This window comes from Topomyia yanbarensis, chromosome 3, assembly GCF_030247195.1.
Source record: "Topomyia yanbarensis strain Yona2022 chromosome 3, ASM3024719v1, whole genome shotgun sequence".
Lineage (NCBI taxonomy): Eukaryota > Metazoa > Arthropoda > Insecta > Diptera > Culicidae > Topomyia > Topomyia yanbarensis.
Window position 1 is genome coordinate 73,361,967 of NC_080672.1, and position 13,516 is coordinate 73,375,482.

The window sequence follows — 13,516 nt, forward strand, 5'->3', positions numbered from 1 at the left end:
GTAAACATATGACATCTTGTTTCGAATTAATTAAGAACGTCAAGAATTCTAGAATTTTGTTTGGGAATATAAACGAAATATGTAGGATTTTCTACACAGTTAGCAAAATTGGTTTTGGATAGAATTTATGCGCTTTTACCAGAATTCTGGGAGCAAACCGGTAGTGCCCGGTTTTAGAATGCTGCCAGGAATAGGGGCCATGCATAAATAACGTAGCATTTGGGGGGGGGGGGGGGGAGGGGGAAGGTTGTATATACCAAAATTGTGACGAAGTGTGACGAGGGGGAGGGTAGGGTCAGAAGTTGTGCGACGTAGCATTAAGTGTAAAACCCATTGTTTAGAGAAAACAATTTAATGATCCTCCATTATTCCCAAGAGAAATAAATTTAAATTCAAACAAGTTACTTTTGATGCGGTTTTTCATGAGGTAAATTTTACGGTTCGCGGAATTACAAGTTCACAAAAATACGAAAAGATTTTGTGTGCGGATTTAACTTGCTACATTAGTTAGTTAATGTTGCTAACTATTAAACTTAGTTTGGAAACTGATTTAAATTTTCACTTCGGATTCAACCAAACAAAATTTAGTAATTTAGATGAACGTATGCTTCTTAGAATTATTGGCAGCTGCAGGATTGTGAACTGAGAGAACTTCTCTTTAAAATTCCAAACAAAACAATCAACACTATATTTGTGATGAAATGGGCTGATTTTGCACGCAATTTGCTGTTATAATGAAAATGTTGATAAAAGTCGTCAATCATTTTGAAATTTAAAATAATTGAAAACCATGTAATTTTTTTTTCATCACCCGGGGCGTTTTGCATGGGACGAGGGGGAGGGGGTAGGTAAATGCTACGTTATTTACGAGGAATTTTGTGACCAAATGCTACCAGGGGGGAGGGAGGGGTCAAAAATCGCCGAAAAAAGTTACGTCATTTGTGTACGGTCCCATATACAATTATGTTCGACTCTTGCCAGAGTTTTATTCGACTTTTGCAATAATTCTGTCCAAAAGATTTTGCGATGGTTTTGGTACGGATTCCTTCAGAATTCATTTCGCATATTACTCAGCTCCAGCCCGACAGAAAACTAATTGAAGGGCGTCTACCGGAGGATGTCATGTTGGTTCGATCTCAAAGATTTTCGGAAATTTCAATATAAGTGGAAGTGGCTCGATTTTGAAAGCAATCTTCTTGTATTTCTGAAAATCGATTTATTTTTCTTGGATTTTTTAGATCCAAAATGGAATCTATGTTTCTGTTAAGGTAAGGACAGTTTTTAATTTGAACAGCGAAATAAATTTGGTGATACAAATGCTTAAATTGTTAATTTTTTACAGCTATAGAAAATAATAGATGGGATGCGCCTTTTTTAAATTTTGTTCCATTCGAGCCGCCATGACATCACCAAATCACCACAAAATTTGCTTATGAGTTCAATATATGGGAGCTGTCAAGTTGTCCCCGGGCTGCAATTCGCGAACTCGAAAATTTCCAAAAAGGTTTACTTTTACCTTCTTCTTCTTCCAGTTCTGTTTATTTTCCGTCGGCCTATTTCCGCTAAGAGGCCAAACACCGACGCCAGAGAGGTGACACTCCCACTATCTGGACTGGATATCGACCCATCAACTCATGGACCGGGGACCAACGGCTTTACTTCCCTTCCGAAGGAAGGCGTGACCTCAGATTTTTCTCACCTCTGAAAAATCTCAACGACCTCGACTGGGATTGAACCCAGACCAACTGGGGTGGGTGGCGGTCACGTTTACCACCCAACCATCGGCGCCTTTTACCTAAACAAGAAATACTACCATGATATCGGTTCACTCACTTTCCGATTGTTCGCTTTGCTTCAGGTGCTTTTCCAAAGCCAAGGACGGAAAAAATGTTCTCAAATTGGTGAATAATGTGCCATGAATTCTAGAACAATCACGTTTTTACGTAACGAAAGCAAGCAAAAATGTGTTTTATAATTGCGCACAATTTGGGTTCCGTAACGTCTGTACAACGCTTTCATGTGTGGAGATGTTTATTTTGTTTATGAACTATGCTATGCCATTGCCAAACAGTTTTTCTGTCCGTGAACTAGTGCACCATTTTATGAGCATTATTCATAAAAATTTTATCCAGAAATGCAGGAACATTGTTTATGGTCTGACTATACGATGATTTATCACAACTTGATCATGATTGAGTTTTTAGTGGTTATGAATTAGATCACAGAATTAAAACAGTCTTGATGTTTTTTTTTCGAAAACTGTAGGGTGCGCCATCTGGATGTACCCTATTTCAACATTGAACAACTCCGCCATTTTCCAGCCAATTTTGACAGATAAGCACAATCCTGAAACGTCATTAAGTGCCACTTTAGTTATGAGTCGGCTTTCCAATGTCATGAAAAATGCCCGCAAAAGTGCTGCTTTTTGTCTATCAAATGGGGGTGGTCATTTAATTGACGTTGTATTCTAAACCTGTGTTTATAATAAATGACATAAAATATCCTAAAAACAACTTGTTTACTCGTGAAAATCGGCTGGAAAATGGTGGAGTTGTTCAATGTTGAAAAAGGATACACACAGCTGGTGATATTGTTACAAAAAAATTACCGATGCATATGCAATTACATTCAAAATGTTTCTTTTCTCTTTAGGTTTTCGTTGATAAAATATAAAAAGTTTAAAAAATGTTTTTTGCAATGTAAATTTTTAACATTAATTTTTGTTTTTGTGACAAATGACACCAATTTTTTTACAGTGTATGTTTTGTTCGTGAAGAAGTAGTCAACACGTGACACTCGTTCTCAGATATTTTTGCTGCATAAAATAGAGTAATCGAACAACAAATTTTTGAAATTAATGCATGTAGAAACGTCTACGCCCTTTTGAAAAATTGCTCTTGTATCAAAATATTGCAATTGCCCGAGAAAATCATGAAGATTCATAAACCGAACACAACTGCAAAGTTTCGTTCGAATCGACGATGGTCATATTTTGCAGTCGGCCGGTTTTTCATGGAATCCGTCACACAGTTCTAGTCCTCAACGAATAAAATCTCTAAGAAACTGAATAAATAATAGAAAATTAACGTTTTTGTTATTGACAGCTATTTTGGTTAATGACGTCTGCTTCAATTACGATCTACCTGATCACTCATTAGTTTATAGAATTACGTACGGGATGGTCTGAACACAGTGCACAGCCCAAGTAACAATAGAACACTACAAGTGCAATCTAGGTTTTAGGAAAGTTTACAATTATTTCTTGGGAGTCCAGAATGTGAATTTAGCATGAATTTTAACTTTTCACGAAAATTAAATGACTTAGCTTTACAATATGTTTGGCAAAGTTGTTATACTTTGCACGGCTCTTCTTTTCATCTAAACAGAAGCTATGGTAGTTCTAGTTTTAGCATTATTTAAAATTGAACCTTTTAACGGTCCTAGGTAGAGCTTGACTGTCTTTGATTACGTTGTAGAATGACACATTCCAGACAAATTTGCTGAAGACACGCAAGCCCTAACTTTTATACTTTCCATTGCACGAGCAATCCAAGTGTAAGCTTTAGGGTGTTCTTTTAAAAAAAGGTTTTATTTCTATAAGTTTTGCAGTTTTTATTTTACAGTTCCCTTTGGACAATTTCTCGACAAACATATGATTACGGCTTAAAAGTCAACTGTCGAAATTATCAGAAAAGAAATTCCGGACCAACTGTTACTGGCCAAAGACAGTTCACAGCAGTTAATGAAAAAGGAAACTTTTCTCTTTTGTTTACTAGCAACATGTGTGATGGGCGAGTAACGGTTCGTCCGGAATTTCCCATCAAAGTGAATTTTGACAGTTGGCTCTTACGCCCTAGTCGTATGTTTGTCGAGACTTGAAGATTATTTTAGGGCGCATAATTTGCTTTTAAACAGCAAGTGCTAAATTTTTTTCGTTTTAAAGTTATGAGTTTTTATATAAGAAAACTAACTTTTTCACATAGGGCATTTAACATTAAATACCGTTGCTGTCATATAAAATAGCATGTTTTTTAGTATAGATCACCAAAAAATGGCAAATGCGATATTTTTTGAATCTTGCAATATTAACTCGAAAAGTAGTTTATTTTCAGTAAAAAGTATATATAACTTTCTAACGAGAGAAGCGACAGGTTCGGTATATTGAGACAAATGGTTCACCTTCAAAATATCTAAAAGTGTTTCTGAAGTGATCCTAATGAAAATCAACACTGCAAAATTTATACAAAGAAATCCATTTCTAAAGAAACACCCTAATTTTTTTGCTAAATTTCTTGTAAAATGAAAAGTACATGACATAGAGTTTCAGTGTCTTTCATAAAGTCTTTTAAAACTTTGTTTACTTCAATTTTCTGGGAGACAGTGAAATTATATCTCAAACCATTAAAAAGTTAATTTTCTGATTTTCTTGATTTAAAAAAATAGAGCCACCTTACCCATTATTTAAAATAATAGAAAAGTAGTAAAGTTCAATATTTTGTCATGAAATCGAAACTATATTTGTTATATTGACCACCGTAATTCATAAAAACCGAATTTTTAACATAACATAATAGAAAGGGTTACAAAGGGTTATTGCGTAAAACCAAATTTTTAATATAACTTTTTCAGTTTTCATGTTCTGCCTTTCTCATATAGAACGGTTATGCAATCACTCTAAAAATCGTCAACGTAATCCCGGCCTGGAGAGCCGGGAGTCATATACCATTCGACTCAGCTCGTCGAGATCGGAAAATATCTGTGTGTGTATGTATGTGTGTATGTGGAAAAAATGTCACCTCTGTTTCTCAGAGATGGCTGGACCGTTTGCACAAACTTAGTCTCAAATGAAAGGTACAACCTTCCCATCGGCTGCTATTGAATTTATTTATTGATTGGACTTCCGGTTCTAGAGTTACGGGTTGATGAGTGCGTCCACACAGCAAATTCCCATATAAACTGAAATGAAAAATTCTCAAAGGGGGGTGTAAGGGAAAAGTTCAAAATCGAATTTGCATTTTTGATGCCAAATGACTTTAAAATGCATAAAACGTTGAGATTTGATGAAATCTCGAAAAAATAAATTTTGACCAACATTGACTTTTTTGGACTTTGGCACCGTTTTGCCTTTCTCATATAGAAAGGTTATGCAATCACTCTAAAAATCGTCAACGTCCCGGCGGTTTTTTTTGACTTATTTAGGCGTAGGTAGGAGTATGCAATGAGGGGTTGCTACTTTAAAATTGAAACTAGTTTAAAATTTATTAACAAGTTGAACATTTTCGGCAGAGTCCGGACCCCCCGGATCCTCTTCCTTGATCCGCCGCCGCATGCGATGTTCCAGTGTAGACACATAGCATCTCAAGATCGTGGCTGTCGATCCATTGTATGTGTGTGCAAATCGTACTGAACATGTAATATTCATTTTCACCGTTGTATTGAACATAACCAGACATGGAATCGTAGTTTGGACAAATGAGAAAGGTACAATTGCACCACTAGGTGGATTAAAACAGGTTTTTTCAACCTTTCTTTCAGATGTTCAGGAGCTTTTGAAGTCGAACATTTTCTTCTAACACATCAGAGCTCTAGCTTATATTATTCAAAAGATATAAGCACTTAATTTATCAAAAATATATTTTTTTAAATCTGTTTTATGAAATTTAAAAAAATATCCCATTCGCCATTATAACTCTAATCATGACCTTATTTTTGGTAGAACAAGAATTATCTTTTGTTTGCCCCAATGAGTGATATTGTTATTCCAAAGAACCCCACTTTTGACGAAAAAGTGGTGCTCACAACTTTTCAGCGAAAATAGTTCGATATGTGGTGCCATGAAATAAATTATTCACCTTAAAACAATCTTAAAGTTGGCTGAGGATTACTTTAGCTTTAATTCAATACCGCAAAAGTTATTTGAATAAAACAGTTTTTCTATGAAACACACTAAGGAACATCTTCACATTCGATTTTGAATTTGTGAAATGAAAAATATGACAGATAGAGCTTACGTGTCTTCAGCAAACTTTTCCAAAATTTGTCGTTCTATAACTTCGCTGAAGGTCGTTTGGCTCTAGCTAGATTGATTAAAAAGTAAATTTTTTGATCTTAGTAAAATTAGAACCACCCGATTTGTTGTATTAACAAAAAAGAAGGCGCTCACAAACTACGAAAACTTCTCTAAAGACTTAATTAGGCTAAATATTTTAGCTTTGGTAAAATCTCAAAATTCCTGCTAAATTTGCATTCTGGATCACTGTGCAGTGTTGAATCCTGCTCGAATAAAGAATCTAAAAAAGTGACAATATGCTATAAAATTCATAAAATGAGGAAAAATACAAAAAAATGTGAAATGCAAAACAATGAAAGAAAATTAAAATTACAAAATGATTAGAATGAATAATATAAATCATATAAATAAAATAAAGTGAAAAAAATCAATAAAAAGGGCATAAAGAAAAATATATACATGAAAACGAATATGTACAACGATTAAGGGAAATTCGATTAATAAAATGAATAAATTCATTTAAAAATGAACAAAATGAGCAGTTCATTTAAAAATGAACTAAATGAAAGTTTTCTACTTTGTTGGGCCAATAAACGAACGATGTTTAGATAATTTACGTTAGAAAAGGCACAAAACATATGTCATAGAAAGTCTGCATCACTATCAGCAGTGAAAAAATTGTTTCTCGAAAGTCCTCCAACGCTCTATAGTTCAGTGATAGTTATTAAAATTTTCTGAAATGTCTAGATCCTAGGATGTGTGCATGGTTTCTCAAAATCTACAATGTTCTGAAAAAATACCACATCTCTTCAAACTAATCTAAAACCTAAACGAACCATTCGTGCCGTAAATCTCAGACAGCTCGGGTGTGTTGTAATCTCTGTGCAGTGTGTGATTGGACGCTTCATCTCGGGATTGCTTTGTTCTCTTTCTCAAGACCACATTCTTCAGCCATTTGTTCGCGCAATGAGAGGTAAACCATGGCCAGCTAGGTACGCTGGATCGGTACGTCGTTGGAAACCAGTTTCAAGATAGGTAGATTACGCGTTTCTTAACACATTTATTTGCTTTATTCCCGTCTGCGCGAGTGCTGACTCCGTGCGTTGACGGTGTCGATTGTTCCCTCCCCGGACGGTCAAATGGTGGCCAAATCGATTCCCAAGTCTCTTCCGATCCAAAAAATATCCGAAACTTTCAACCGTTCCATTGGTAGTCGTTTTCAGCCCAAGACTAAATCACTGAATCTTCTGCAGATTTCTAAAAACCTTACAGTTCTCAGATGTGACTGAAATTTGAAAGGTCTGTTCGGATAAGAAAACGATACTGCTTTCTGTGATCACGCGAGTTTATAATGCATATATTCCAGCTGTACGGGTAGAAACTGAAGGCGTCGTCAGCGATGAGAGTTTAACAGGCGAGAATCTGCTTGAAGTACGAGGTTGTCTGTTTTAGAGACCGCTTACTTTAGCCGGTAAAAATAATTGTTTGCAAGCGTTTGCTTTCATCAGTACTTGCGGGGATGGAAAGAAAACATACCACAATCAAGTTCATATCGGGTGACCTTCGCTGGTACCGCTTTACCGAACTACATCCTCTTGTACGAGGTCAGTCTGCTTGTCCGTCTGTTCGTACCGGGGGTCATGAATTGCACTAAGTGTTAACAATTTTCCACCCAGCCACTCATTGTAGCAATAAGGCCCGCTGTAGAAAATGCGGCGAGAACCATGTGGATTATTTGTGCAGTGGGAATGTTGAAAAGTGTCCTTACTGTGCAGAGAGTCGGCATGATATCTCGGCATGTCCCGATTACAAACTACGCGGGGACAAACTAAAACGTTCTCTTGCGGAGCGTTCCAAACGTTTTTTTTTTGCAGAAATGCTAAAGAAAGCTTCGTCACCATCCTCAACAAACCTCTATGTTCTTTTGCCTCCTAGTGAGAGCGAGGCTGTTGAACTACAAGATGGAACGTCTACTGGAGTGCCTAGAAGTTATGGGAAGAGCTTTGTATAGCTCGTATTCCCCCTTACACCGCGGTTGGGCACCGGCGGCTACACGGCATCGTAGAACCCCTGCTTGCACTGCAATTAGTTTTAGGAGACTTTAACTCTCACGGTGCAGCAATGACAATTTCAAATACTGGTGAAATGACGTGGATTTCTGCTCCAAATCGAATCCCCTCAAGTACTTCCTCCGGAGCAACATTAGAGGTTTTTGGTTGGCTGGATTCTTGCGAATCAAGGTGAGACTAAACCAGTACCCGGCGCGAACATCCAAAAACATTCTCCCAATCCGTGGTGAGCCAAAGAGTGCTCACACTTATATTTGAAGAAGGCTGCCGCGTATAATGTCTTCTGAGACAACAGATTACTCGCTAGCTACCGACAGTTTGCGATATTGGAAACACGAACGAAGGGTCTGATGCAAGCCAAGAAATGTGGTTACTGGCGCCGGTTTGTTGATGGATAACACGAGAAACATCGATGAGCACCCATTAGGAACGCGGCCCGAAGTATGCGAAACCCAAACATTACTAACGAACCGTTGGATATTCGATTTAGCCAAGAAGGTTTGTCCGAATTCCTCCCCGGCACATAAGTTCTATCACGTTGCGTCACATCGCGATACCGCAAACGGAACGCCTTTTTTGGTGGTGGAGTGTTCACTTAACTTCTTGTCATGCAACCATGAAGTACTTGGGCCAGACAGAGCCAACTCAACTTGTTGGAGAATCTGCCGGATGCTGCCAAAACACGCTTGTTGAGTTTATTTAATAAGTTTCTTGAGGGTAGCATTGTACCACATGATTGAAGACAAGTGAGTGTCATGGCCATCCAAAAATCGGGTAAAAACAGCTCCGATCAGAACTCGTATCGACCGATTCCAGTGGTCTCATGTATTCGAAAGCTGTTCGAGAAAATGATCTCGTTCCTTCTCGACAATTGGACGGAAGCAAACGTCTTACTGTCAGATACACAATTTGGTTTTCTCAGAGGCAAAGGAACGAATAACTGCCTTGCGTTGTTGTCAACAGAAATTCAAATGGCTTATGTTCGTGAAGAGCAAATGGCATCAGTTTTCTTTGTTATTAAGGGGGCTTTTGATGCAGTTTCTATCAACACTTTTTTTTGCTTAATTTGTTGTCGGAGAAGTACATGTACTTTTCGCATGGCGATTCGTCATCATTGACATTCAGCTACATGGGTCTACTTCAGGGCTCATGCCTAAGGCCTCTTCTGTACAATTTTTACGCCAATGACATCGATGAATGTCTTGACAATTCCTGCACGTTAAGGCAACTTGTAGCCAACGGTGTGGTTTCTGTTACGGAACCCAAAGCTGTCGACCTACAATACCTACAATACCTTGAACACTTTGTCTACTTGGGCTATTAGGCTGGGTATCGAATTCTCTACGGAGAAAACTGAGCTAGTCCTAATTTCCAGGAAGCGTGAATCAGCACAAATACAGCTTCTACTAATGGGTCAAACTATCGCTCAGGTCTTTAAACCAAGGCATCTAGGGGTCTGGTTCAACTTGAATGGTACCTAGGGATGCAACATTAAGCATCTGAAATAGAAGTGCCAACAAAGGATCACTTTTCTCCGCACAATAACTGGAACATGGCCACCCAGGAGACCTTTTTAGTCTGTATAAAACAACGCTACTGTCGGTAGTGGAAACCGGATGCTTCTGCTGACTCTTTAGCTATGGTTTAGCTTTAGCTTTAGAAGGTGATATTTATGAAAGATCAATTTGCTTCAACGAATTATTCAGTATTACTCATCAGGGATCCATCGAAAGCTAGCAAACTGCGTGAAGCAATGGTGAATAAGAAAGGTTGCTTCATTCCATAGTCTCGAAGGTTCAAGAGGATGGATGTCCGTTTTCGGCGTATTGGGCTCGTGGATAGTGGTATCTGCGCTTGTGGCAGCGGTTACCCCGACATCGACCAAATTGTATGGGCGTGCACCGAGTACAGTCCCGCCATGTCTCGGCTAATGGATATCCTCCGGGCCCGAGGAAGATCTCCCCTATATGTCCATCAGCTATCTTATAAGAATTTAGCTCCTCTCTTGTTTTCTCGTCCTCAGAAGTATATCTCAAGGATAGCATAAGGATTTGTGTATTGGGCCGGAGTCTCAAGGGTTGCATGTTCGAACCCTACCCCTGGGGGATTTTCTCACATAATTACTTTTAGTTTACTCACCATTTCGATTCTGTTTTCTGTTTTGATACTATCAAAAAGACTTAAACGAGGTATGTTTCTCAAAATCAACCTTGCAAAAGTTCTTCAAGGTGCTATAATCGAGCGATCAATATACAAATTTGATGAGATCAAGGGTGGTCCTCAAAAATCTAGAATGTTAAAAACATACGACATCGCTTCAAACTAATCTGTAGCTGGAACTAACCAACCACTTTCTCCCTTTCTTTTACAGCAAGACTCTGACGATGAAATATCGCACCTGGAATGGGAAACCGTGCGAGTTCGGTTCGTAAAGGCAGCCACCCTTTCGCGACTAGTGGACGCCCTGACGACGGATGACGGAGAATTGGAGAGTACCTTTGTGAATGTGTTCCTTACCACGTACCGAACATTTGCCCAGCCGGAGAAAGTTCTGGAATTGCTGCTGAACCGGTACGAGAAGTTACATTCGGAACCAACGGCACTATTGCCCTCGGAAGCGCTGAACGATCAGCACAAGAAAACTCTAGGTTTGTTCAAACGTGAACAGTTCAAAACATAGCTTCAGAAACTAACTATCTGCTTTGTCATTATAGTCTCTGTTCTGCACGTTTGGCTGGATGGATTCCCCGAAGACTGGGACACGGAAAACTTGCAAAGGCTTCTGGCGTTCACATCGAAGCGGTTGCCAAATTCAGAAATACACGTAAAAGCTTTACATAGGTGAGTTCGAATGGCATTTGTGATAAGCAGCACATCCTAATCATCATTTCTCTTCGGCCAGATATACAAATAGGCTAGACAAGTACAGTAGAATACCCCCGCCATTGCCATGGTCCAGCGATTATCATGACCTGACCGACCAGTTTGGTGGGCTCTGTTTACAACCTGCCTTCCGGGGGCCACCTTCGCATCTGCTGAACTCGTACCGATTCCCCAACATCCCCGTAAAGCACTTTGCCGAACAGCTGACCCGAATGGATATGGAACTGTTCAAGCGGTTGATACCGCACCAGTGTCTAGGTGCGATCTGGTCCAACAGGGACAAGCACGAGTGCGGATCGGTACTCGCCACCGTTACCCAGTTCAATGCGGTATCCTTCCGGGTGATATCCAGTGTGCTAATCGAACCGCGGCTGAAACCGCAGGTAAGACTAACTGTATTTTAACTAAATTTAACATCTAACGAGTTACTTTTTTTTACTAGGAACGAGCCCTTCTCATATCCACTTGGATTGACATTGCACAGGAGCTTCGACTGTTGAAAAACTTCTCCTCCTTGAAGGCGATCATCTCAGGGCTGCAGTCAAACGCCGTCTATCGACTGTCGAAAACCTGGGCCGTGTTGCCTCGAGAAAAACTTGAACTCTACACCGAATTGGCTCGTATATTTTCCGAGGACAATAATGCCTGGGCCCAGCGGGAAGTGCTGATGCGGGAAGGTACTGCCAAGTTTGCCGATACGGTAGGCGAGAACGACCGGCATCTGCAGAAGGTATTTCAGAAGCAGAACACGTTAATTAGCCATGGAACCATCCCTTATCTGGGGACATTCCTGACTGACCTGACGATGATTCATGCTGCCATCCCCGATACGCTACAGGATGGGTTGATCAATTTTGACAAGCGACGGAAGGAGTTCGAGGTGCTAGCTCAGATTAAACTGCTACAAGGTGCTGCCAATACATATCATCTGCCAGAGGATGCTCTGTTCGATCGGTGGTTTGCCTCGCTGCTGGTCCTAGACGAACGGGAAGCGCATACATTGAGCTGTCAGTTGGAACCGATGCCGGAGATGACCAAACGTCCCAGCCACCAGGGACACAAAAAGAGCGATTCGATCGCATCCAACAGCAGTAGTGGGGCTGGTTCTCAATTCTACTGTGATATCAATAGTGCGTCCAATCAGAGGTAAGTTGGCTGTCAGAAGTGAAACGTGTCTAAACTAACCTTGGTTTGTCTTATTTGTAGCTACAGCTCCCGTAACAATTCGCTAGATCGGGACGTCACACCGCCGAACGCTTCGATACTGTCGGCGGCCAGTAGCGTATCGTCTCTCTCGATGGAATCGACTACTTCGAGTAGTCAGAAATCGAATCACCTTAACGGTAGCGCTATCCGAACGCCTCAATCAAACCGAGAACGAAACACTACGGTAAACTCGGTCTCCAAGGGGCACAACAACGGATTGGATGCCCCCATCATCAACGGGCAGCTGAAGGACGATTCGCCACTGAAGAAGAGCTCACCGGATTTTTACATTATTAAAGTTACCTACGAAACGGAACATGTCGAGCTGGACGGAATTGTGCTTTATAAAAGCATTATGCTGGGGAACAACGAGCGAACACCGCAGGTCATCCGAAATGCGATGCTAAAGCTCGGGCTGGAGGGCGATCCGGATAAGTATACGCTGGCGCAGGTGCTGCCCGACAAGGAACTGCTGCTGCCAAACAACGCCAACGTGTATTACGCGGTCAACACGGCTTACAATCTAAACTTTATCCTGAGGCCAAAAAAGGACGCGGATAGTGGACGATAGAGAACGATTAGAAATCGAGGGACAATTTATATTGTAAATATATTTATTCGAGCAGGAATATTTTCCCCACATTTGAACGAGAAATCTCTTTGAAGAACTTACTGATATTATCGCAACGTTATATTTAACGGCATGCTGATTTTTTCTAGTGTAGATAAACTGTATAAAAAAGTTGTGACACGAAGGGATCCTGAGAGTCGATTATACAAGAAAGCATATTTTAGCCGCGTTAAACGTATTAAGTTTTAGAGGACCATAATCTATCAATGATAACAAAATAGACTATAGTAGCAGCTTGGTTGGATGTTCATCCAAGTTTGGACTTAATTCAAAACTGCACTGACAACAAATAGAGCTTTTCAGGATTCAGGAATAACCACTATTGGAATTGAAAATAATCTGTTTAGCGAATAACAAAACGAATAGTATTGTGCGTTGTTGATAACAGAAGTTGGCAGACTAATCTACAATACTTTAAGTGAAGATAGTGCTGGAAATAAAAACAAGATAAAATTAGTCTATTGAATGGGAGACAGTGATTTGAAAAAGAAAGCATTGCTGAAGCTCAAGGCCCACTAGGGTCAGTGGTTCAGTTACTTTTGATAGCCATCAGCTGTCGAGAAGGAATGTTTTCTCTATTTTTAGTTGGTGCGGTATTTCAGAGTGATTTCGAACCTGAATTGGGTCATTAAATAAAGACTTACTTTTATTGAATACATGGATAGCGATCGCCATAGGTACGAGAAAGATGTGCTATCGTAGGTCATCTTCATCTTC

General features: G+C 39.8%; 1 protein-coding gene across 1 annotated transcript in view; it reads left to right on the forward strand.

Moving 5' to 3' along the window:
* The window catches only part of LOC131687596 (ral guanine nucleotide dissociation stimulator-like 1), a 72,993-nt gene extending 59,728 nt beyond the window's left edge, over positions 1-13,265 (forward strand). Inside the window, exons 4-8 of the mRNA XM_058971683.1 lie at positions 10,451-10,727; positions 10,794-10,920; positions 10,982-11,345; positions 11,405-12,108; positions 12,169-13,265. Coding sequence (XP_058827666.1) covers positions 10,451-10,727; positions 10,794-10,920; positions 10,982-11,345; positions 11,405-12,108; positions 12,169-12,739 — 2,043 coding nt within the window. The 3' untranslated portion in view covers positions 12,740-13,265. The remainder of the gene's footprint in view (positions 1-10,450; positions 10,728-10,793; positions 10,921-10,981; positions 11,346-11,404; positions 12,109-12,168) is intronic.
* The last annotated feature ends 251 nt before the right edge of the window (positions 13,266-13,516 follow it).